The following is a 27,491-nucleotide window of genomic DNA, read 5'->3' on the forward strand; positions in this document are numbered from 1 at the left end:
CACGCAGGGCGGTGTACGGCGACGCAGACATCTACCTGTTGGACGACCCGCTGTCGGCGGTGGACACGCACGTGGGCAGGCAGCTGTTCAAGCAGTGCGTGTGCTCCCTGCTGGCCAACAAGACGCGCATCCTGGTCACGCACCAGATACAGTACCTGCACGCCGCCAACAAGATAGTCGTCATGGACGAGGTGAGTACGGCCTCCAGAAGAGTCTTCCAACGAGGATACCTCGTTGTGGAAGTTCCTTTCCAGAGCTACAGCGTAAGGTACGTGCATGTCTTGTCACCAACGGTGACCGTACATGACGACGAAAGCGCCGCTGCAGCAGACACCGTCTTCAGGAGATCTCAGTGAGTAATACTGCAGAACAATGTTTGTGACCGCTCTGATAATAGAGCTAAGTGCGCCATTTGATAGGAAGCACATCAATTAAATTATTGGCCACGTTCGAAGCAAGGCTGATTTCCACGGTCTCTTGTTCGAGGTTCGATTCTTTTTCTCACATTTCTTCTTGTCCTTTTTCTTGTACCTTTGTCCCCCATCGGCGCAGGGTCGGCATGGTTGGTAACGGATCGGTACAGTTAACTGAGGGGGGCCGGATGCTCTCCCTGTCCATCACGCTACAGCCACCCCCCCTCCCCTACCCCCTACCCTCACCATACAGTTGCTCTATTAGTTATCCTTTCTATGGTTGAGCACAAGAGAGTGCAATTTATGCACCAGTGGAATAATTCAACAACACGCGAACTGGGCATAATGTTGTTGTTGTTGTTTTTTTGAGGAAGGAGACCAGACAGCGTGGTCATCGGTCTCTTTGGATTAGGGAAGGAAGTCGGCCGTTCCCCTTTCAGAGGAACCATCCCGGCATTTGCCTGGAGTGATTTAGGGAAATCACGGAAAACCTAAATCAGGATGGCCGGACGCGGGATTGAACCGTCGTCCTCCCGAATGCGAACTGGGCATAATGACTGGCCTTTTTGTTTAAGGGATCTGACACTATTTGGGGATATGGAGATATTTGACGTTCTAGAATATCTTATGATGTAAAGTCATCAGTTGTCAAATTCGAGACAAAACTGTCAGAAACGCACCCATTTATATTATCTTCATTAAGTGTCTCCGGACACTACGGTGTCGTCTTCTTACTTGGGCAAACACTATTAGTGGACTTCACGATAAATGATGACAGCCAAAACAGTTGCAGGATAAAGATTTATTAAAATTCTTGACCACGGTTTCGGTATATCTAAATATACCTTCATCAGAAGTAAAACAGACTAAAATTACATCTTGCAATGGAGATTAATAAAACAATTGCGCCAAAGGCGCCGTCAGTAGTTAAAACATCATCTCCATTTATACAACATATCTAGGCAAAGTACTGATGAAATGCTGTGTTCGCATCGATCCTCTGTGCATAATCAAGTTGTATAAATGGAGATGATGTTTTAACTACTGACGACGCCTTTGGCACAATTGTTTTATTACTCTCCATTGCAGGATGTAATTTTAGTGTATTTTACTTCTGATGAAGGTATATTTGGATTTACCGAAAGCGTTGTCAAGAATGTTAATAAATCTTTATCCTGCAACTGCTTTGGCTGTTAACATTTAAGGTGAAGATTTTCAACAGTTGCTGTTTACGGTTTAAAATCTTGACAATTAGTGGGCACACCCCTCTCAGGAAGCCGACTGCGAACGGTTTTAATAGACACTCTGTGTTCAGTACTCGATACTGTCTATTCGGATACCACCTGCTATTTGGTCTCTGACGTGCGGTGACGATGATTCCTGGTTGTAGTTATTCGTGAACGGCTAAGCCCTGATTTTCTTTGAATAGCTCTCTCTTGTTTTGAAAACTAATTCGCAGACGTGAAACTGCGCTTCATGACGCTTTAACGCCTTTGGAGACCTCAGCCTTCGGCTGAGGAGTTTCTGTCTTTCTAGTGATTCGCCATTTTACAAATTCCGGCAATTCGCCTTACTATTAACACTCTACCAGTTTACTCGTGACAAAGCCAACATTGACACCAAGCACCGACGACTACAGGACGTCCAGTGCTAGAGAATTCATTTTATCAATCTGTTGTCTAACCGGCGTCTTCTCTTCCTATAGTTACGTTGTATGGTTGTAGTGCTTGACGTCCATCGAATGAGGATTGGCATTCGGGGAGAGTAAGGTACAGAGACCCATACATTCACTCTGATTCAAGTTTTCCGAACTTTCCCTAAACCGATTAGACAGAATCGTTTTCGTGGAGAAGATCACGGCCGCTTTCCTTTCTCATCTTACCAGAGCCGAGCCAGTGCACCGCGTGTAATTATCTTGGAGTTTCCAGGACATTAAGCCTTAAAATGTCTTCTCCACTCGTGCTTTCTCTACCGAGGTGTACAGACTGCCCTCAGTTATTTAACCAACGCATGTAAGGCGCTACATTTTTACATAGACGTCGAACGATACCGACCGGTGGTGGTGTTCCATGACCATGATTTCACGCATTCGTGTGAATACTATCCAGTTATAAAATACTGTTACAGTTTTAAGTTATGAAAACAATCTCATTCGTAGGGCATGACAGCTAAAATAATTATAAAAAATGGTTCAAATGGCTCTGAGCACTATGGGACTCAACTGCTGTGGTTATTAGTCCCCTAGAACTTAGAACTACTTAAACCTAACTAACCTAAGGACATCACACACATCCATGCCCGAGGCAGGATTCGAACCTGCGACCGTAGCAGTCGCACGGTTCCGGACTGCGCGCCTAGAACCGCGAGACCACCGCGGCCGGCAAAATAATTATACATACTGACAGGATCGTGTAAGCAAATTAAAATACACTGAGGTATTGGAATGCTGGTTGTCCTTTTAACCAAGTTCTGACGCCTTACTACTATGCAAAATGCATTTTCATTCCGCACACAAATGTATAGCAAAACTTTCTCGTAAGTGCCGTCCTTAGTTACTGTTTCCTTTGTATTATTTAGGACGGTGAGAAATTTCGCTTCACATACACTTTCATTTTAGGATCACACCTACCATTTCTGATGATATATCGATGTTGCCATAATGGAAGCGGTAGACACTGGTGTATTCTCCGATGTCATCTTGCAACCTCCCCCATCACTTATCGTCCTTAATGACAGTGACACATTAAACCACGTGCACCTAATGGAAATTTGGGAAAAACAATCGTCACCGAAGTTAATTTGTCGGTAAAGAGGGAGGAAAGTGTTACATCTAAATGAAAGAAAAAATGCAAATGAAATTGGTGAAAATTAATTTTGAGAAATGGGTAAAATTAATAAAGAAAGTGAATGTGCCGTCGTTACGTTAACAATTAACTGGCGTTAATTAGATATTTGAGATTTGGGGAAAATTACGGTCGGCAGTCCTATGGATAACTACTATAATAACTGAAAAAGAAAGGTTAATGCACATATAATTAGCGCTAAAAGCGTGGTAACTGAAGGTTGACACGTGTTGTGTGAAAACTTAATGTTTGTCAGAAGTAATAAATTTCTCTACACTGTGACTTAATTTAGCGAAAGAATCAATAAAACCGGAAAATTGAAATGTTAATTTAGTGACTCAAATTAATAGTGAGCTTTCTTTCTAAAGCACTACGAAATTCAGTAAAATAAGGTTAGTCTTGGGCTACCTCAACAACCATTGCAAAAGCTACTTGAATCTACGCAATTAAGAAATAAGAGATTTAACTTTGAACTTGAATTAAATGATTCAGAACAATTAATAATAGTAAAATTTAGTATATACCAAGCTGAGCTGCAGTCACAGGTAAGCTAAAATATGGTAACAAAACTCGCACTCTTAATTTGTGCTTGTGTAATCTAAATATTGTAGCCAGCTATGAATGCTTTAACTGAACTTCGAAATTAAAGCAGTGAAATCGAATGATATTACTTTAATGCTGGGGTTTGAATTTCAATGGCCCTCGGGTTCATTCCGGAAAGGAAGGGACCCTTCTTGGCAATGCAATTGGGACAATGAGCAACAAATGTTGATGCTATGTTGCTGTAATTTTGCGATTTGAACAGATTGAATAGCTGAGGTCTGCCATACAGTTCTAAGACTTTACGTGCTACCAGTCTTCCTTGTTGGTTGACTGAAGGTTTGAAATCGTCGATCGAGGAGGTGGCGACAGTCACTCATTGTCGGCCGTCTCTGTTGCAGAAGCTGGATGTTGGCGCGCCTTCTTCTCGACACTGTCACCAGGCGAAACGGGCTGTTGATGTGCGCCAGCTAATGCTTCCCGTCCGCGACACCGTGTCAGAAACTATCATAGCAAGTCGAGCGCAATTACATGCTGCCAAACCCTGAAAGCGCGGCAACTCGCGGGAGCGTCACACAACACACCTGCTCCACCGCCCTACTCCAGCCAGACTCTCTCTGCTCTGCACTCCATGCGGCAGAGTTAACACTACCTAAGATCGTAAACACTTTGGTTCTCCACATTGCCTATCGATGTAGCCGTTCGATAGCATAGTTTTCCCTAGGGCAGACCCAGCATAAAAATACAAATAATATTTATAAAACAAACCAATTATACATCGACAAAAGTGCATATATATATATATATATATATATATATATATATATATATATATATATATATATATATATAAACAATTACAATATATAAAGACACAGAAATGTCATATCTTCAGGTAACAAAATAAGGGAAAAAAATTATGGTACAATAGATGGAAATAGGAGGATATGCATTTCCGGCGTTACAATCTCAGTACTCAGAAGTTCAACAGTCCAGACCGTTACTCGTTACCACACGTGATACTGACTGTATTGTATTTGGGTCTACTCTTATAGCATTTTTGTTTTAGTGACATCTGGCGCTCTCCAAAAGTAAATTGCCAGTGACAGCTGACTTGATTAAGTCTGACTTCCGTTGGTGGTTACATCAGCAGTGCCTCACATAGCATCTTGGAACACGCATTTAGCGATTTAGATAACATGGGACATTAGACGTTATAACTAATTTTATGATAGCGGCTCATCCTTTTTGTCTTTAATTAGCGTGCCATGATTTTAATTTTCAGTATTAAGAATTCTGAACTTAGTGAGTGAGTAGTAAGGTCAGTAGTACGCAGAAATACACCTGGTTATACACCTGCATGGTACGAGACCGGTTGTACCCGTCTCTGAGCGACTACAGTAAAACTGCTAACCCGGCGAATTGGACTATCAGTCAGTTTCACCAGCATTTCAACACTTCAGTATATTTTAATTCGTTTGAGTGATACTTTCAGTACGTGTAGTAAAGTTACGAATTCCGAAATCTTACGCAAGTGGTGGCGACAGTGATGTAATCTTCTCAAATTCTTTGTGTGATGGAACTTTGGCCTCGTGGCACAACTGCCGTAAACAATAGCGCAAAAACTTGATCACTGCCTTTTTCGTTGAAATCTAAGGTATAAAGATGAAACACTTACTTCGGCAACTTTTTTGTTTGATTGAAATCACTGCAGTCAAAAACAGAAGGTAATATGAAATACGTAACGGCCACAGGGGACCCCGTATTATCTGTGCCGCATAACGAATACGGCTGCTGGAGCGCAGTCAGACGCCGTGAAGGTCAGAGGCACATCTGGCGAGACAAAGGAATTGTTCATTTGTTTCTGCAGGCAGAAATGTATGTACGCCCTATGTCCCCGATACTGATTCACAGAAAAAAAAATCGATAGAGCTGTCTTTTAAATGTTGTGAGAATTAACAAACTAAACCCGCATAGATATATCTAAACGCAGGCCGCATCGACTGTCCTAGTGTAGCTTTAGGCGGTTTCTTTCATTCTTTCTGGAGAGATGTTAGGTAGATTTCAGTCTCCCTACTGGCACAAATGCCTCAGGTAAGTTCAAAATCCATAAAAATGTGAAATATTTATTTGTATTTTTCTGCTGCCAGTCACATTTATGAATTTTAACATACTGCAACGCGTTTCAAGCATGTTTTGCTCGTCATCAGGCATTTATGCGTACACGTATATGCTACTTAAAGATGAAATGTGATAATTTAAATGAACGTAGAACACTGTTTGGTCACCGTTCTGCTGCTGGTATGGCTTTGGGGGTATTTGTGTAGAGCGAGGGAGGGAGGGGGGGGGGAGTAGTGTGTGTTCTGAATATTTCCATTTTTTCCACGGAATTTCTAAGGCTACTGAAGGATTTTGAGTTTTTTAATGCATTTATCTCATTAAGAAAATTATCTCCTTTTTTGTATTTTGGTAGAAATATTCATTCACAGTACAAAAATAGAGATAAAAGTTTTAATGAGACACTTGTATTCGAAACTCCGAATTCTTCAGTAGCCTTAATTCAGTGCTAATGCAATAGATTTAAGATGTGCCAGTGTGAAACTTAACATATAATAATATAAAACGTGATAACTTGAGACGTAGAGACATTGATCGGGAATTTGCTACAACAAATGTGGTTACTCAGAATGTTATCTGTGTTGCGCCAGTTGGTAGCGAGTGCTCCTGCACGTAGCTGCGTTATTCACCCATACGCGCGTTAGTAGCCGAGTGGACTGGACTCTTCAGCAGAACGTGGTCTGTGTGCTTTCTCTCGCGGAGCTAAATTCTGTTACTCTGGTACAACCTCGTTTTTGGCGTGAGAACGGACTGGAAACTGGGAGTTTGGTTTCGATGTCGGACCACCACGCCAAAAACGCTGTTCCAGAGGCTACTGTTGAATTAATCTGTATGTCCTTCCACCTCCAACGGAGACCTCGTAAGTCTATCCGACAAGAAAGCAGGCAGTCGCAGGTATCTCATTCGACAGAACACAATGCCGTCCATAAACGGTTGTGCCTGTGGGCGTACAAACAGCAACTTTGTCACAAAATAAAACATGAGGTCATGCGGCGACGGAAGGTATTGCCGGAGACAATTCTGACAAAAATAGATGAAAACGACGCATTCGTTTATTTTCCCTGTGTCTCGGACGTTCCACACTTCCGGCATGGCAAACAAGTACAACTGCTGCATGGGAAACTGAAATCCACCCACGTTGTGATAGAGTATGAATTAACTCACCGGAAGTGAATGTGTGGTGTGGATTGTTCAAGGACAGGTTTATAGGCCCATTATTCTTCGCGGAGCCTACTACATTTAATGCAACAACGTACTTAGACATGTTGGAGCTATGTGCTGTGTTATAGCTTCCTCGTGAGATGACACACCATGTAATTTTTCGAACATTGTGAGGGACATCTTGGTTATGAGTTCCCAGGAATGGGAGAGGTAGTCCATCAATTACTTGGCACCCCTAGAAGCCTAGACATTATGCCACTTGATTTTTTTCTGTGAGAGTTTATCAAAAATCAAGCGCACCAGACACCAGTCCGTCAACTACCTGATCTGTGCCATCGCGTTCTTGCAGCTGTAGCAAATGTTGCGCCTGCAATGCTGCAAAATACTTGGAGAGAAGTAGAATGCAGATTAGATGTCAGCTGCGTCGCTAAACATACGCATACCAAGGTGTATTAGGAGTGTAAAGAAACATTTTGAGTTACCATTCTTGTAGAAACATACCGCCAATAAATATGTCTATTACTTCTCAAGTTATTACATTTTATATTATTATATTTTTAAACCGGACACTTTGTGTTAAGTGTATATTGTTTACATATATGAAGAAGCATTGTGTGCAGCGAAATACGTCCAAATCAGTGTCAGACTAACCAGTCATACAACAGCTCCGTCAGAGTACCAACGATGTGAATCAATCTTTCGGACACCAAAGTGATAAGTGAATAACAGCTGATATATAAACAGTATATCACACGTTTACCGCACCATAACAACTTAATGCAAAACTACGTGAATCCCACACAGGCTGTGGTGTCAAACATAACAAACAACGAAGCACAGCTCCGTACTAGCGGAAGACACCGTTTGACATCGATTTGTGGTCAAATGCTGCCTCCCCTCCCTCCCTCCCTCTCGACAAATATCCCCAAAAACTACTCCACGAGCAGAACAATGAGAAAAATGTTGATTTAGATTTTGGCGTTTTATCTTTATGCAACATATATCTGTTTGCAGAAATGCCTGATGATGAGCAAAACCTGTTTCAAACGCGTTGCAGTATGTTAAATTAAACATAAAATACATAAATTTGACTGGTAACAGAAAAATACAGATAATTATTCCACACAGTACCGCTTCCTACAAACCCGCGTTCTGCCATCCTAATTTAGGTATTCCATGATTTCCCTAAATCGTTTTAGGCAAATGGCAGAATGCTTCTTTTGAAAGGGTACGCCCGCTTCGTTTTCCATCCTTCCCTAATCCGAGCTTGAACTCCGGCTCTAATCACCTCTTTGTCGACGGGAAGTTATACACTAGTTTCCTTCTCTTCCCGCTTCCTAAACTAGCCACCTTGGTCACTATTAACTACGTGAAATACTGTTTAGTTCCACGTGCATTTTCATTCACTGCAATACTAGTGCGAATAGCTTATCTTTTTAGACTATACCTTTTCTGCGGCTTTGCCGTATGGACTGCGGGAAAAAGTCTTCTGTCATGCATGACGATGTTTCGTAATCTTCATGTGGTTCTTATGTTTCCTATTAGAAACGATTAGCTAATACATCGCTGTGATGTAACGATGAGGATTCAAGCGTCTTTCATAAAAGGCAGGATACGACGGCCCACCGGTGGATAACGAGTATCACAGATATGTTAAAACAGATCCGAAACAGTGGCACAACCACAAATAAAGTGTAAGTTTGAGGAAGGCACAAGTGATTCGTACTATACCGTCGATCGTCCATTGTTGTACGAGAGGATTTCAAAAGTAAGTTACATATGCTATAAGGCCGTTGTGCAACAAGGGTACGGGTTATCAGAAGAGAGAACGGGTTCTAAGTTTTCTCCAGACACAGTTCAGCTGCGGTACGGTTAACAAGTGCATCACAGTGTGCGACTGAAATGCAGCGACAGCAGTAAACGTATACCAAAGTTGAAGTATGCGGGGCAGTACGATTCTTGTAGGGAAAACGTCTGAATTGCATACAGATTCATCGCGAAGTTCTGGTGACATATGGAGCAAATACAACGTTGTGTTCAGTAGCAGTGAAATGGCGCCAGAAATTTGACCAAGGGCGCACAGACGTGGGTCATGCTTATCGGGAAAAGAAGGCCACCGACATCGACCACAGACGACAATGTCCACCAATGCGAGCGCTCGCACGTCACATCACGGACTGCCTCACTTTTTAGAATGTTCCACGTTGTGACCGAATGGCGTCCAGAGTAACACAGACACGCTGTTCAAAGGTCTGGACTTCACCAACTGCTTCAGCATTCACTAACGCACAAAACTTCAGAGCCTCCAAAAGAAAAAGAAAAAAAAAATGAAGGTCTTCGGTCTCAGTATCGTGTATCGTGTAGAACTTATTGTTCCAGAGCTGATGCAAGAACATACTGCGGCCCTTCAGGTTGTTCATCTCTCTGGAAGGACCTATGCTTTCACAAACGCTGAGAAATTGATGCGAAGGTTTTGTGTGTAGAGTGGTGTCACCGATAAGAGTAAGTGCCTCAGGAAATCTGTGCGACCATTCCACCATAGACGGAAAACCACTTCGGCTTGCTCCTGAAATGAATAACAGACCACTGAGCTTCAACGTCAGAGCTGAGATCAAATGGTTCAAATGGCTCTAAGCACTATGCGACTCAACATCTGAGGTCATCAGTCCCCTAGACTTAGAAACAACTTAAACCTAACTAACCTAAGGACATCACACACATCCATGTCCGAGGCAGGATTCGAACCTGCGACCGTAGCAGGTGCGCGGTTCCGCATTGAAGCGCCTAGAACCGCTCGGCCACCGCGGCCGGCAGAGCTGAGATCACACATCCTGAAACACAAAGAATAATGGCTATCATCAATGCCAACAAAATGGAAACTATGCGTTAATTAAATAATAAATTAATACCTTGTAATTTGTAAAGTAATGTACCATTACTAATTGTTGCATTGCATACACACTCTCCGTTTCGTGACATATGTGGATAAGAACCTTTTTTGTTCCTCTTTCTCTCAGGAATCGCCTCCAAATGTTTGCCCTCTTACTCAATATTCATCTTATGTACAGTAAACGGAGAAATGGCATGTGTTCGCATTTATCTCAATTTGTTCGTCAACTGTAGATTCTTTTTTAGGTCATAATTGGAATAAGAGTGATCTTTTATCGTAACTTAACAAAAAATGCCAGCCTAGATCGCAAGTTGTGTTTATTTTTCTGGGAACTGGTTTCAGTCATAGAAAAACCATCTTCAGACCAGTAGGACACTCCACTGGTGACGTGGCTTAGTTGACGAAGTGCCTCATAGCACTTACAAGGCTACGCGCATCAGCTCCACGGCTCACCAATTGAGGCACATAAAGATCTGAAGGTGTTCTTTCTATAACTGACACCGGTTACCAGGTAGATAAACACCATTTTCAGTCTAAACTGGTTACTTTTGTTAAACTGTAGATTTCTTGTTTCAATGCTACTACAAACTGTTCGAAAAGAGTACAATGATGTCCTGTCCTGCTTACTAAAGGTAGACAGCGTGTGGTTTAAGCTACTACTCCGAAAATTTCAAAATTACGACCTTTCGCTCACCGTTGTCTTGTTGGGTCACGTATTTCCTATCATCAATATTTTCATTTTAAAAGTGATTTACAACTTGCCACTACTGAACTTATTTTTTTAAAAACCTGTGTCGCTTCCAAGTCTCTTGCTTGTAACATAATTGTGGTTTGCCTTACAGGGAAAAATTGAAGATCAAGGAACGTTTACCGAGTTGGCTAAAAGAAGCACAACGTTCTTTAACCTGATGTCTACGGCAGAAGATGGACTGAAAGAGGGGGATGTCGCGGCAGAGAAGGAGAAGGAAAGCGAAAAGGCATCACAGGTATTGTTGTTTTCATACACTAGCAACACCACAGCTGCTCTCTATTGGAGTTTGCACTATTAATATTAATGTGAATTAATTCTCTTTATGTCGTCACAAAAATCCAGAATATTAGTCACTGTCGTTTCTCTTATTCCATAACACTAATATTTTCGTATGAGATAAACTCTATTATAACCTCCATCGTCTCTGCGAGCTTCAACTGCAGCTACCACAAATAGTTTGTAATAATGTTACAGAAGTTAGATATTATACTATACCGCTGTTATTTCCGCGAGACATTTTCGGTTTTATTACACCTAAAGCGTCTGTCACCTTACAACCTCTTAGGGCGTAACCACCCACTGCTGCTGTCACTTATTGTTATTCTGGGCCTTTAATACTTACTCAAAATGAAGCCAGTGTTTCCAACGCACCTGCTTTCTACCACCGATGCAATCATTGTTTACCACAAACAGTACTGCAACATTCTACATCCAGTCATTTACACAGCACCACTACCTCCAAAGTATAGTCCGCAGATCGCGGTCTCGCAGTCACGTTTTCGCTTCCCGAGCACGGGGTCCCGGGTTCGGGGTCAGGGATTTTCACATGCCTAGAGTTGACTGAGTGTTTGTGTTGTCATCATCATTTCATCATCATTCAAGAACGTGGCGAATTTGGACTGAGCAAAGAATGGGAATTTGTACTGGTGCCGGCAACCGCGCAGTTGAGCGCCCCACAAATCACACATTATCACCATCCAAAGTATATCATCAACAATGTGCTGCGACTTTGGGACAATTTGATAATATCACTTATGTGGGTATCACCTTATCTGCTATAATCACTCCTATTGCTAGCACAACCTCGTTCTGTTTATGTGATTATACTGCTCAGGTTCAGTTTAGTTTCTCCTACTCTGAAAATAATTTATGTATATAAAATATGAAATAAAGATGAGAGGCGTTTTGGATAAAATAATTTTGGGTACTAGGCCGCCTCATTGTAAAACACTAAAGAAACTAAATCGCCGACTTTTCGTCCCACTTGCTGCGGTTATCTTGAGGAAGGTTAACTGCCCTGAAGAGGACACAGAAAGTTGTTCGAAACGTCGCCAATTTAGTTGCTTCAGTGTTTTACAATGATTGGGTCTAGTACCTAAAATTATTTTATTCAAAATGACACAGGGCATGAAACTTACGAACTTACATTATAGGCATTGTTTCAGAAGAAAATACGATTTCTCTGGTGTTTCAGGAGAAGGCTGCAAGAAGAGCTTCAAGGCAGTCCGTATCATCACAACACAGACTGTCCGACGCCTCGAGAATAGTAAGTACATTCTCAGACATAAATAATTCATGATTTGACTTTTGTGCCTCTTCACTGTTTTGTCTTAATTACCCTTTCTGCGCCGTTTCTTGGAATTGAGAACTGTTTTCTCCCTAACCTGAACACCACTGTAACGTCCGCAATAATGAGGGAATATTTTTGTCGTTTTGAAATCTTATAGTTGTTGTACTCACATCCGTAGCACATAGCGCAAGCTATTCACGTCTGAATTTTCCCAATTTTAGTTTGTGGTCATAAAGCGGAAGTATTAAAGCGTTTGTTGAAGCCTCTCGGAAGATGGATTGCTAGAAATTATCAGCAGTCTTTTTTATGGTCCCGGATCTCCTTCGGTAAAAACGGAAACGTTACAGGATGACATTGCTTCCAATCTGTCTGTCTGTCTCTCCGTCCAACTGTTAAAAACTTTTTTTTTCAGGAACGCGTTGACGTATACATTTGAAATTTATGTCACATACTAAGATCTAAAGCCCCTTGGTGATGTGAAAACTGGATACTTCTAAATCAATGATGTCAAAATAGACGGCAACTTATGTCACATATTTTGATATTCAAAAACTCACTCATCAAAACCTGTAGAGTAATACCCGTTGACCTCACAGTAAAACCAAAGGAAAAAATATGAAAACTGTTAGTTTGTAATTACATCACACGAAAAAAAAAATTCTTTTGTAATTTATTTTCTAACGTCAAATCTGAAATTAAAACATTCTCGAAAGTCTTGGAATGACTGGAACCCGCATCTAGACAGTATCAATGTCGATAACAACCAAAAATCAAAGAGATTTTCGATTGTCGGAATGGATGAACTGCCTGTACACCGAATTATATTTGTACGGAACGTGCAGAGGCGGAGTCCCTCTCGCACCTAGTCAGGTTTTCATGTATGCAGCCCTCACTGCAGCCTGTTCAACATTCTTTCGACGCTCTCATGGTGACTAAACACAGCTGTTATGTGTTTTGTGCATCTCGTAATTATCTGCTAAAAAGTTATCACACAACTGCCAAAAGCTACTGAGTAATGAATCTTTGTAACTCCGATGGCCACCATCTGATTATGTATCATAAAATTATTCACGTCAGCCTTCTGTACGGCAGTATTCTTGCTGTGGCGTCAAATAAAATAAAACTACCTTGCTTCAACAGTGAAATGCATTATATAGTCAACAGTAAATACAGTGAAGTAGTTAATATTTTTGTTAAGGGTTAAATCATTGTTCCACCAAGGCCGTGTCAAAATTTTAAATGTTATTATTGTTCACTACAAGCCCTTTTCGGCTACTCACTTTACCAGGTGATACGGAAATATCATAACTATACACCGAATACTTTCAGATGTAGACTAACATGGCCATTGCACTGTCGTAACGATAAACATTTTCGATACGTGAAATGAAATAGGTCTTAGGCAGTTTGACTAAAACTCACGTTTGATTGCGTGTCAAAAACATTTATGTATTATCGACATATTTATTTTTCCTAGGCATGACCGAGCACTTGGGCACTGAGTAAATATCACATAAAACGCAACGGAAGATGATAAGAGAATGGAAGTACTGCCATTGCGGAAAACTATTTGTACGTACAGTGAAGAGCGTCAAGGAGTAAGTGCTAGTGTTAAAAGTATGTAACAGAGACGAGTAGGTAGTAAAACAGGACTGTCGATGTTCGTGCTGATGCGTACTGAGCCGTTGCAAACGCAAGAGAACTTGAGGGCCATAGATTATATGGAAAGCAAGTTCTAGGACGTCGATATACAGGGAAAAAGACTAGACAAGCAACGCACAGAGCTCAAGCGTTGTTACGCTATACTGAACGTAGAAGGAACGAGAGGTACACCCGTCAGGAAAGTGAGAGCGTTCGCTATGCTTTTCAGTAGCGCTGTACCTGTACATCACTGTTTACGTCTGGAGTACACGAAGTGCGTAATACATGGCGAAAGTGTTAAAGACATCTATAAGAGGCGATCAAAAAGTTTCTTTTTGAGGGCGTTGCTGCAGCGTATATGTAACGTAGCGCGACTCCGATGCTGGTATATAAGCACCTACATGTAAGCAAAGGATGACTGTGGCATTCGTGTCATTCCGACGTGCTTGCGGTAAATGCACAAACGTGAACTATGGCGACGATATTAGCATACGCCTCCAAACAGTGCAAGTAGGCTGTTTAGGTTTTTATGTTGGTAACGTCACGTAGCGCTCTATATGAAAATCACTGACTGTGCTGTGTGAAGGCTGTGGTTGGTTTGCATTGTTGGAGTATATGCTACTGCAGTGGTGGGCAGTTGGCTGTTAACAGCGCGTAGCGTTGCGCAGTTCGAGGTGAGCCGCCAGCAGTGGTGGATGTGGCGTGAGAGATGGCGGAGTTTTGAGAGCGGATGATGTGGACGTGTGTCTACATCTACAACTACATCCATAGTCCGCAAGCCACCTGACGGGGTGTGGCGGAGTGTACCTTGAGTACCTCTATCGGTTCTCCCTTCTATTCCAGTCTCGTATTGTTCGTGGTAAGAAGGATTGTCGGTATGCTTCTGTGTGGGCTCTAATCTCTCTGATTTTATCCTCATGGTCTCTTCGCGAGATATACGTAGGAGGGAGCAATGTACTGCTTGACTCTTCGGTGAAGGTATGTTCTCGAAACTTTAACAAAAGTCCGTACCGAGCTACTGAGCGTCTCTCCTGCAGAGTCTTCCACTGGAGTTTATCTATCATCTCCGTAACGCTTTCGCGATTACTAAATTGTAACGCTGCTCTCCGTTGGATGGATCTTCTCTGTCTCTTCCATCGACCCTATCTGGTACGGATCCCACACTGCTGAGTAGTATTGAAGCAGTGGGCGAACAAGCGTACTGTCACCTACTTCCTTTGTTTTCGGATTGCATTTCCTTAGGATTCTTCCAATTAATCTCAGTATGGCATCTGCTTTACCGACGATCAACTTTATATGATCATTCCATTTTAAATCACTCCTAATGCGTACTCCCAGATAATTTATGGAATTAACTGCTTCCAGTTGCTGACCTGCTATTTTGTAGCTAAATGATAAGGGATCTATGTTTCTATGTATTCGCAGCACATTACACTTGTCTACATTGAGATTCAATTGCCATTCCCTGCACCATGTGTCAATTCGCTGCAGATCCTCCTGCATTTCAGTACAATTTTCCATTGTTACAATCTCTCGATACACTACAGCATCATCTGTAAAAAGCCTCAGTGAACTTCCGATATCATCCACAAGATCATTTATGTATATTGTGAATAGCAACGGTCCTATGACACTCACCTGCGGCACACCTGAAGTCACTCTTACTTCGGAAGACTTCTCTCCATTGAGAATTACATGCTGCCTTCTGTTATCTAGGAACTCTTCAATCCAATCACACAATTGGTCTGATAGTCCACATGCTCTTACTTTGTTCATTAACCGACTGTGGGGAACTGTATCGAACGCCTTGCGGAAGTCAGGAAACACGGCATCTACCTGTGAACCCGTGTCTATGGCCCTCTGAGTCTCATGGACGAATAGCGCGAGCTGGATTTCACACGACCGTCCTTTTCGAAACCCATGCTGATCCCTACAAAGTAGATTTCTAGTCTCCAGAAAAGTCATTATACTCGAACATAATACATGTTCCAAAATTCTACAACTGTCCATCAGAAAGAGAAAATTTGCAATATTAACATTATTAAGGTAAATAAAGTGTTTGTTCTCCATCAGAATCTTTCATTTTCTAACTATGCCTGTCAGTAGTTAGTGCCTTCAGTAGTTTGAATCTTTTATTTAGCAGGCAGTAGTGGCGCTCGCTGTATTGCAGTAGTTCGAGTAACGAAGATTTTTGTGAGGTAAGTGATTTGTGAAAGTATAGGTTAATGTTAGTCAGGGCCATTCTTTTGTAGGGCTTATTGAAAGTCAGATTGCGTTGCGCTAAAAATATTGTGTGTCAGTTTAGTGTTGATCAGAATAGGTAAAGCGTGAAATGTCTGAGTACGTTAAGTTCTGCTCAACTGTTTGAAAATCAAATAATGTAAGAGGTTCATCAGCAAAGTAATTCATTAATTTTTCTAAGGGGACGTTTCAACAGGACCAATGTGCGGTAGTTGTTTTCTTGGCAGCTGAAGGACAAACATCGGTAGAAATCTGTCGGAGGATAAAGAATGTGTATGGGGCAATACGTCTGTCGAAAACCGTCGTTGTAGGAGACAGCAATAAGGGGTGCTGCTCGTTCACGATAAAGCACGTGCCCGTATCGCACCAACTCAAGCAGGAGACAATCCGACACCCGCCCTGTGGTCCTGATATTTCCCCACAAGATTAGCACGCCTTCGGTCCTTAATAAGGCCTTGAAAGGTCGACAATTCCTGTCGGACGAGGATGTGTGGCAGGTGGTTACTGCTTTACCAAACGGGTATCTAGAACCTAATGCGTCGGTGGGGTGGTTGCCTCAGTGCTCACGGCGATTTTGCCTTATAGCATACCGACTGCGGTCTGTACGGACTACGAATAGAAATTTTTTGGTCGCCTCTTATACACTCCTGGAAATTGAAATAAGAACACCGTGAAATCATTGTCCCAGGAAGGGGAAACTTTATTGACACATTCCTGGGGTCAGATACATCACATGATCACACTGACAGAACCACAGGCACATAGACACAGGCAACAGAGCATGCACAATGTCGGCACTAGTACAGTGTATATCCACCTTTCGCAGCAATGCAGGCTGCTATTCTCCCATGGAGACGATCGTAGAGATGCTGGATGTAGTCCTGTGGAACGGTTTGCCATGCCATTTCCACCTGGCGCCTCAGTTGGACCAGCGTTCGTGCAGACCGCGTGAGACAACGCTTCATCCAGTCCCAAACATGCTCAATGGGGGACAGATCCGGAGATCTTGCTGGCCAGGATAGTTGACTTACACCTTCTGGAGCACGTTGGGTGGCACGGGATACATGCGGACGTGCATTGTCCTGTTGGAACAGCAAGTTCCCTTGCCGGTCTAGGAATGGTAGAACGATGGGTTCGATGACGGTTTGGATGTACCGTGCACTATTCAGTGTCCCCTCGACGATCACCAGAGCTGTACGGCCAGTGTAGGAGATCGCTCCCCACACCATGGTGCCCTGTGTGCCTCGGTCGTATGCAGTCCTGATTGTGGCGCTCACCTGCACGGCGCCAAACACGCATACGACCATCATTGGCACCAAGGCAGAAGCGACTCTCATCGGTGAAGACGACACGTCTCCATTCGTCCCTCCATTCACGCCTGTCGCGACACCACTGGAGGCGGGCTGCACGATGTTGGGGCGTGAGCGGAAGACGGCCTAACGGTGTGCGGGACCGTAGCCCAGCTTCATGGAGACGGTTGCGAATGGTCCTCGCCGATATTCCAGGAGCAACAGTGTCCCTAATTTGCTGGGAAGTGGCGGTGCGGTCCCCTACGGCACTGCGTAAGATCCTACGGTCTTGGTGTGCATCCGTGCGTCGTTGCGGTCCGGTCCCAGGTCGACGGGCACGTGCACCTTCCGCCGACCACTGGCGACAACATCGATGTACTGTGGAGACCTCACGCCCCACGTGTTGAGCAATTCGGCGGTACGTCCACCCTGCCTCCCGCATGTGCACTATACGCCCTCGTTCAAAGTCCGTCAACTGCACATACGGTTCACGTCCACGCTGTGGCGGCATGCTACCAGTGTTAAAGACTGCGGTGGAGCTCCGTATGCCACGGCAAACTGGCTGACACTGACGGCGGCGTTGCACAAATGCTGCGCAGCTAGCGCCATTCGACGGCCTACACCGCGGTTCCTGGTGTGTCCGCTGTGCCGTGCGTGTGATCATTGCTTGTACAGCCCTCTCGCAGTGTCCGGAGCAAGTATGGTGGGTCTGACACACCGGTGTCAATGTGTTCTTTTTTCCATTTCCAGGAGTGTATATTCTAGGATCGAAATATTGTAACAAGTTATTAACTACTATTAAACAAAGAGCCATGCATGTACTGTCGGCACATTAGAATCTAATGGGTAGTCAATTATATCCAGCGGCCTTGAGTCTGTCGAGTGACTTCAGCAGATATTTTTTTTAAATCTGAGCGGTAAGTGGGCAGGTTTTGGGAGACCTTAGTGGTCGCCAGTCGTGTGAGCGTCTGGGCGCGTGCTTTCAGACGGCGAACGGCGAGCTGTCGGCGCCGGACGTGGACGACGAGGACGCCGAGGTGGTGGACACGCGCGCGCTGGGCAAGGTGATGTTCGGGTACGCGCGCGCCGGCGGCGGGCCCATCACGCTCTTCTTCGTAGTCTTCACGCTCATCGGCGCCCAGGTCGTGCTCAGCCTCTGCGACTACTGGGTCTCCTTCTGGTGAGTCCTGCCTAACGCTTCCTCATTCCAATGCGGTGGGCTGGACACCACAGCAAATGTTCTTCGGCGTTATAGTTAATTCATTTCTCACGTCAATTAAGAAACCATCATGTCACCAATTCTAAGGTACGCAAGTTTCAACTGCCCTCCTCATCAAAACTGTGTCCAAGTCGCGCTAAGAAGGTACTACTAGTGGAAACAGAGAGTGTCACACTTTCCGACGCGTTCATAAACAAATTCTGAAAGCCAGTAGCCTTACATACGGGTGCCGTATCAATCGCCACACGAGTCACGTATCCAACGATCCATTAGTTGACTACTTTTCAGCTCTAAGCAACTATCACGCGAAGGTGAATCATATACAATCTGAATTTCTTAAAAAGTTTATTTAACCTCGAGTTAGCGGGCCAAAGTTTCCGAGCTGTTCTAGACGCTACAGTCTGGAACCGCGCGACTGCTACGGTCGCAGGTTCGAATCCTGCCTCGGGCATGGATGTGTGTGATGTCCTTAGGTTACTTAGGTGTAAGTAGTTGTAAGTTCTAGGGGACTGATGACCTCAGATGTTAAGTCCCATAGTGCTCAGAGCCATTTCAAGCATTTTTAACCTCGAGTTAAATTCATACACACAAACTTACTTTGTATATAGTCTCCTGAACGGAAAACACATTTTTCCCAGCGGACAGGCTGCTCCATCATCCCATTTTCGTAAAATTAACGTGGCTGTTGCAGTAGCCAGTTGCGCATGAACACTTCGACATCGCCACCGTCGTCATATCTGTGTCTCCCGACTGCTTCAAAAAATGGTTAAAATAGCTCTGAGCACTATGGAACTTAACTGCTGAGGTCATCAGTTCCATAGAACTTAAAACTACTTAAACCTAACTAACCTAAGGACAACGCACACATCCATGCCCGAGGCAGGATTCGAACCTGCGACCGTAGCGGTCGCGCGGTTCCAGACTGTAGCGCCTAGAACCGCTCGGCCACTCCGGCCGGCCCGACAGCTTCCTTAGTGGCCCAAATAAATGACTGGACTGCAGGAAGCATGTTCTAGTGTCATCTACAACAGTCTCTTGGTCGAGTTTGGGCAACTGTATGGGGTCGAGCACTGACATTAAACACGATGATATACCGGATTTGGCATACGCACCCATATTGACAATGTAAACACTTCTTCCGGTCCAATAATTGGCAACAGTACGAAGCACAGTACGATGGTCGTGGAGAAAAACGATGACGTCGGTGCGAGAGAGTGATCGACGGGAGAGGGCAGCCCAGTCCATTCGCTGAACATCCAATCGTTCCAAGGACTCCCCCAGTAGCGCTGTTCGTTCGGGTCGCGCATTGTCATCCAAAAAAATGAAGCCAGCGCCGAATGCACCCCGAAAAGACGCACATAAGAAAAGAGTACAGTGACAAAATAACGTTGACTAGTGAGTGAACCTTGTTCAGAGATTTGGGGCTCAGTACGTCTGTGCAGCACTGTGTGTCAACACCATAACATCTGGACCACCAAAACGATCGTGTTCGACGTTGTTCCTCGGTTCATTTACCTGTTTCCACCTCTCGCTATGTACGAGTACGTTCAGTAACCCCTACGTGTTTCATGCGCACTTCTCCGTAGACGATCCCAGTCGCAAAATGACCGCGAAGAGAACCACTAAAATTGGTCGAAACGCCGCTTTGAGAGTTTAGCGTTTTATAATGACACTGCCTACCACCCGAAGGGTCTTATTCAAGACGGCCTATCCCCTGGACGTTCCCCGGTGCACAGGACGGCGGCGGAGGAGGCGCGGAAGGCGCAGACGCCCGAGCTGCCGGCGGAGGACGGCGAGTTCTTCGTGTCGGTGTACGGCGGGCTGGTGGCGCTCCTGATCGCCTCGTGCATCGGCCGCTCGCTCATCTTCTTCCGCACGTGCATGCGCGCCTCGCGCCGCCTGCACAACTGGATGTTCGAGCGCGTGTTGCGCGCGCCCATGCGCTTCTTCGACACCAACCCCTCCGGCCGCATCCTCAACCGCTTCTCCAAGGACATCGGCGCCGTCGACGAACTGCTGCCTTTCCCCACGCTCGACATGTTGGACGTAAGCACCGCGCGATGCAACGCGTCACTGCTGTCGCCCTCTAAGTTCGAGAATGGAAAGTGTTACTCCACGAACGCATCTACAGAACGCTAGCCAACTGATACTACAGCATATTCACCACTTCGTTTTGAAGTTCTTGTAGTAGCCGTGTTAGCAGGCAACTGGATGTTCGAGGTTATATGCAGCTCTTCTTACTCAGTATAAAAGTGGCAAACGTGCAAAGACTTTTAAACGAGATATTCAGACCACCTCAGAAGACTAAAAAGATAACATCTCTTAAGGCTCATTTGCTAACCACTTGATAGGCCACAACTGTTACCCCATTAAAATTAAAGAGATTTAAAAACACCAAAATCCAGCCATAGACTTGTAACCTCCCAACAGAAACAAATAATTATAATATTCACATTTAGCGTAACCCCCCAACAGGAAAAAATCGCTTTTAAGTCCCAATAAAAAAAAAAATTCTTTCCAATAATAAAATGTCAAGTTTTAATGTGACCTTCCATTAAAGACTGACTGCATATCGACATTAATAAGTTCTGAAGTCAGCAGCGCTGCGTCATGGCCCTGTGAAATCATCCTTAATAAACTGAAAATTCTTACCTCACAATGATGTCGCTGGATAACGCTGTCTATATATCAGCTCCTATAAGAAATTTTTGGCACAATCCAGTGCAATGCTGGCCACTACATTTTCATTTGTAGGAAAACAAATGATTTTCTTGTGCTTAATCAACATGAGTATGCACAGGAAAAATTCGTAAAATCTTTATACTCAGATAAATGACTGGCAAAAGTTTTCTTCAGATCAAAAAGAATTACATGGGTCTTAAACATTACAATTGTGGTTAAATCAGTTGTGGCAATTAACGTAAGTGCGCGGCAACAAAGAAATTTTTTTTTTTTTTTTTTTTTTTTTGCCTTATACCACATCGCTCAGGCACCGCCATCGTTCTGTACGACCGGCCCAACACAAGTCAACTGTGTGCCGCCCTGTCCGAATTCCATAACTCAAGTGCTCTGTGCGAGGTACAAAACACTACTACTGTCTGCGAGCTACTAAACTCGACTTACTGCCAACACTGCTCTGACCTGCGAATCTATTGTAGTATAGATATTACATATCGCAGGCAGCGCGTGAGCAATCCATCGAAATTACATCTCCTCAAGTGCCCTAGCGAATAGTAATAAATCCATAATGAACCCCTTGCAGACTATACAGGGTGTATCGGAAAGGACATTACAACTTGGAAAATTATCACAAACTCATTCAAACGACTCACAGACTTAGTCTTGGTCTAGTGAAGGAAAATAGATCGAGTTTTGACTGACATGGTACGCTAGTGCAGAATCGTATCAGTCGCAAGCGCCAGTGACAGTTGCAGCAAACACGGATGCATTTACCTGTCACGAGTGAGTCCACTGTGCGTTTTGGTTTGAAGAGTCGAAGTCTGTGACAACTATACAACATGATTCTCGTACAAAGTAAAGATCCTCCCAGTAGGGCTACTATTTATGTGTGGCCTAAGTGTTTTATTGATAGTGGATGTTCGATAAGACACAGTAATTATTCAAGTCGTCCCCATATGCCTGACGACGTTATAAAGCAAGTAAGTCAAATCTTTGTGAACAGTCGTACAACATCGATCTAGCGTTCGTCTTGAGAGCTGGGCCTCCTACATATGACTGTTTGGCTACTCTAGCAGAGCTCAGAGCTAGAATCTACCTCGCAAAACAACAAGCGCACCTGTCATGCTGCAGCGAGATTGGCAAGAAATCGATTTCAGGTGGGAGGTGAGCCGCATAATCAACAGAAGTCGTGGTGAACCTATTTACGTATAAGTTAAAAAACTTGATGTAGTTTCGAATAAAATGCTATCAAAACTATGTAAATTGAATGAAAAAATCATTATGAGTTTTCAAAGTTGTAAAGTCCTTTTTGATACACCTCATACTATAAACGTACAATAGAAGAAAATTTCCACCTAACGAAGACAGTTACAGACAGTGGATAGAATGTCTGCCATGTAAGCAGGAGATCCCGGGTTCGAGTCCCGGTCGGGACACACATTTTCAACATGTCCCCAATTATTAAAATCAACGCTTGTTTCCAACTATGGTATCCATTTAATTACATTTCATTCTAGAGAAGCTGCGCGGTCATCAATGGTATTTGTTCTTTCTGGAACAGATACTAACTTCGTATATACTTAAAATATGGCTCCCGGCCATTGACCATATTGTGCCAACGCACGTGCTATGCCCCAGCTCGTACGGGACTTTGTAGATTAATCTGCCACGAGTAATCATGGTGATGGGCAAACATCTATTAGGCGCACTACGAATGGAGTAGTGTGGACATGTTGGGAATGTGGGTCTCACGGAGAGCGTGCAAGGGATAAGTCCTTGCAGGCGCACTATCCTCTGTGCCCTCGGTAGCTCAGATCGATAGAGCGTCAGCCGTGTAAGCAGGAGATCTTGGCTTCGAGTCCCGGTCGGGGCACACATTTTCAACGTGTCCCCAATGATGTATATCAACGCCTGTTTGCAGCTAGGGCGTCGATTTAATTATCGTTTCATTCTAGAGAAGCTGCACGGTCATCAATGGTATCTGATCTTTCGCGAGCAGGTACTACCTCCATCTATATCTGAATGCTGTTAGCATGCATGTTACAACAAAGTGTTAGTGCCCATGGGGTAACATCATGTATCGACTTTGATGATGGACATCAATTCCGAATGAAATTAAACTTTTATCCGTTGTGTGAGGGACATCTTCAAAAACGTTGGTTACGCTGCGTAAAATTCAACAAAAGTTGCACCGAACCGACAGTAAATTCCTACTAATTCTTTAAACTTATTTGCACATCTTCTCAAAGCTCTCGTCATTAAGCTCTAAGCATTTGTGTCTCAAACAGTGCGTACTGTCTCTCTCGTTCGATTTTGAGATTATGCAGTTAAATATAAAAAGGTTAGGGTGAGAGAAATACAAATGTTGAGAAATCTGTTCCTGGGTTAGATGGAGTGGTATTGGACAATTCAAACTTTTTCAGTTATTCTGCGCAAGTTCTCATCCCTTAATCAATCGCTTTTTTTTTCTTAGGTTTTGCGAACACCGAATCTAATTTCTCTTTTAATGACTGTCCTTGACATAGAAAGTATTTTCATCTTCAGTCTAATTTAATTTATATCTAAATTTCTTGAACTAATGAAATATCGTGGCCTTTCAAAGAGAATTATTACTAAGTGCAGCTGCCCAAAGCACTCCAACCAGTTGTGAAACCGTAAAGGCGGATGGAGATGCTATAATATTGACTCAGTTCATTAGCATAGATAGATATTGGCCTTGTGCTTTTCGAGGAAGCTACTCTCAAACGTTTCAGAAAGACCGTCCTATTGATGTTTGCAACGCTTTATAGAATCAACTGCCGTCGTGTTATGCCCTTCATCAGTTTGGGTTTACTGTAACAAGGATGCTACCACAGTGTTTCCGCTTTCCTAACGTAATTCCAATTTGTGCTGCTCAACACTGATGCTGGCCATGCGCTCAGCTATTTTGCACAGGTAGTTAACTCCGCTCTTGGTGACTCGTTCCAGATATTCCTGTACGTGTTCGCCATAATCATCGTGGTGGCGACTGTGCAGTACCTGGTGCTCATCCCGTTGGCGCTGCTGGCCTCTCTGTTCATCTGGCTCGCAGTGATGTTCATCACGACCGGCAGGAACGTCAAGCGGATGGAGGGCATTAGTAAGTAACGTCTTGCTCACTTCTTTCATACTGCGCTTTTGGATGCGTAGTGTTTGAACCCCTGGAGTAGAGAACATACCCTCACAATTATTGAAACTAATTGTGTTTGTAATGTAGCGTAAATAAAGTTTTATTGTACATAATTAATTGGAATTTATTCATAAGCAGATTCTTGGTTCTTACCTGAACACTATGCAGACTTAGGAAAAGAGTAAGGAGGGACATAGAGGAAGTGTGAGACAATTAATTCTGCAATTTAACGACACAAAACTTCAGTTTAAACTATATTTTTGGTAAATATTCTTTAATCATTCGCTAAATAACCTTGTTTGCCATGTTCAGAAACATAAATTTTGAAACGATCGAAATACGGAACTCTGCCTAATGCAACATATAACTGACCATGCGCAAAAACTGGTTCCCTTAATAAAATACCCAACTTTTTCGAATGTTTGTCCCAGTGACCAATTAATGGTAATTGCTAATGCAGCAATAAATGGGAACTGTTTTCTTTGAAACTGTAAAGGTAAAATACGAGTAGTACCGGCATAAGTAATATTTATATGCGGAATCGAAATTCTGTTGTGTGCTGTCCTTAGGTTAGTTAGGTTTAAGTAGTTCTAACCTCTAGGGGACTGATGACCATAGATGTTAAGTCCCATAGTGCTCAGAGCCATTTGAACCATTTTTTTAATCGAAATTCGCTTGTTTTGTGGTAACGGTGGCAAATGAAAAAGTCAGAAGAAAACCAAGCGAAAAAACGACGCCAATGAAAAACGTATTGTACAGTCTTGTGGTGCCCCCGAATGATTTGCTACAACGATGTTTTCTTTTCCACTACTGACAACATTGTAGCTGCCCAGTAAGCATGTGTTAGTGCAAATGAACCACGTGCAACATCCAAACATGAAGGTCCTAGAATGTGATTTCACTAAACGTTATTACTTTCGTACATCTCTACGATAGCAGCTGACAGGTACGTGGAGCAGAAGTTGGTAACAGTGTGAGAGACAGAAGAAAACTTTTGTCATTTGTGTGTAGGTCTACTCCCTTCTACGCCTCTTAACAGATGCGTATATCTATGCCTTTTTTGGTGTACATCTGAGGGAAATTCTTTCCGAATTGTATTGATTTTATTGGCCTTCCTTGTATAATTAGTGTTAAAAGTCGGTACTTCCGCTTTCGATGTATTATGATGATCCTTGGGAGAGGCAGCCGGGACAAAATTATTCCACCAGGTGTGCAAGATATACAGGGTGAAATGTATTTAAACCGACAAACTCTGGGAGGTTGTAGGGGACATCAAAACAAATATTTTTCCCTAATGTCATTTTTTCCTATGAGGATTATTTAAACCGGTGGAGACCGTATTACGGTCTTCAGTTGTTAGAGGCCATATTACGATCTTCGATTGTTAGAGGGCGTATTACGCTCTTCAGTTGTAGGAAACTGCTGTCTACCAATGTAGTAGTGCATTGTCTCTGTTTACTAGTGGAGCGATACATCTGTGGTGAGTACACTGGTATGGTTGGTGCGTAATAAGTAGCGCACCACAACGGACGAGCTGCACAGCGGGTTTATCAACAACAATATCCTAATCACCGTATGCCGCATCATACGACCTTTCCGGCTGTGTACCAACGTCTGCGTGAGACCGGGTCATTTAGCAGATTGCCTGGACAGGGGCGCTGTCGCACGGTAAGAGCGCCGCAATTTGAGGAAGCTGCCTTGCAGCATGAGGAGCGGGATCCTTCAATCAGCACTCGTTCAACTGCACGTAACATGGTTACGAATCAGACGAATGTAAGAACAATCAGTCGAGAGCAATTGTTACGTCCATTTCACTTACAGCTTGTCCACAACCTGGAACCAGTTGATTATCCACCCAGAGCACAGTTTTCGCAGTGGTATCTGGAACAGTGTGAAATGCATCCTACATTTCCATCCTCTGTGTTGTTTACCAAGGAAGCGACGTTCGGGCGTGATGGAATCTTCAACATGCAGAATTGGCAAGCTTGGAGTGAGGATAACCCACATGCCACAGTTACTAGCGCTCATCAAGTGCGGTTCTACGTTAATGTGTGGGTCGGTGTTGTTGGGGACTGTTTAATTGGGCCGTATCTGCTACATAGGCCATTAAATAGCAGGCACTATTACAATTTTCTCACCAGGGCATTGCCAGAATTGCTGGAAGACGTCCCGCTCCCTACAAGACAACGCATGTGGTTCCAGCATGACGGGGCGCCGACACATTTCAGTCGTTGTGTGCGTCGATTCCTGGACCGACGGTTCCCAGAAAAGTGGATTGGCAGAGGTGGTCCTGTACAATGGCCTGCTCGATCCCCACATATGTCCATTCTGGACATTTTTGTGTGGGGAGAGATGCGCAGCCTTGTTTACGTAACTCCTGTTGCTACCGAAGAGGATCTGGTTGCCCGGATAGTAGCAGCAATAATTCAGGATACTCCTGGGGTTTTTGCCCGTGTCAGACAGAACATGATCCGACGGTGTAACCGTTGCTTACGTGTCAATGGAGGCATTTTTGAAAATCTACTGTAACTGAAATTGGTTTGTGTTAATGCTTTGGGTGTTGGTCATAAAAAATGGACAAGTGTTTGTTGGTTTAATTAATTTGCCGCCAGAGAAATCTTCCTCTACTGCTTTAAATACTCGTCATAGGAAAAAATTACATTAGTGAAAAATATTTGTTTTGATGTCCCCTACAACCTCCCAGAGTTTGTCGGTTTAAATACTTTTCACCCTGTTTATGTACAGACATCAAGAAGAAGCAGATGCTGTCAGATGTGCATAATACCAAATCACCTTTGCAAAATACTCAGAACGAACTGTTAAAAGAAGAATGATAACAATGATAAAAATTGGTGAAAGGTCAGCTTGGGTTCCGAAGAAATGTAGCAACATGGGAAGCGCTACTGGCCCCACGACTTTTCTTAGGAGATCAGTGAAACACAGGGAAATCGACGTTTATAGCATTTATAGAGTTAAAGAAAGCGTTTG

General features: G+C 43.5%; 1 protein-coding gene across 1 annotated transcript in view; it reads left to right on the top strand.

Moving 5' to 3' along the window:
* Window positions 1-27,491, top strand: part of LOC126334985 (ATP-binding cassette sub-family C member 4-like) — a 378,851-nt gene that overhangs the window by 247,621 nt on the left and 103,739 nt on the right. Inside the window, exons 11-16 of the mRNA XM_049997794.1 lie at window positions 8-191; window positions 10,808-10,951; window positions 12,191-12,262; window positions 18,444-18,637; window positions 20,413-20,722; window positions 24,323-24,473. Of these exons, the coding sequence (XP_049853751.1) occupies window positions 8-191; window positions 10,808-10,951; window positions 12,191-12,262; window positions 18,444-18,637; window positions 20,413-20,722; window positions 24,323-24,473 (1,055 nt within the window). The remainder of the gene's footprint in view (window positions 1-7; window positions 192-10,807; window positions 10,952-12,190; window positions 12,263-18,443; window positions 18,638-20,412; window positions 20,723-24,322; window positions 24,474-27,491) is intronic.

The sequence above is a fragment of the Schistocerca gregaria genome, chromosome 2 (genome assembly GCF_023897955.1).
Source record: "Schistocerca gregaria isolate iqSchGreg1 chromosome 2, iqSchGreg1.2, whole genome shotgun sequence".
Classification (NCBI taxonomy): domain Eukaryota; kingdom Metazoa; phylum Arthropoda; class Insecta; order Orthoptera; family Acrididae; genus Schistocerca; species Schistocerca gregaria.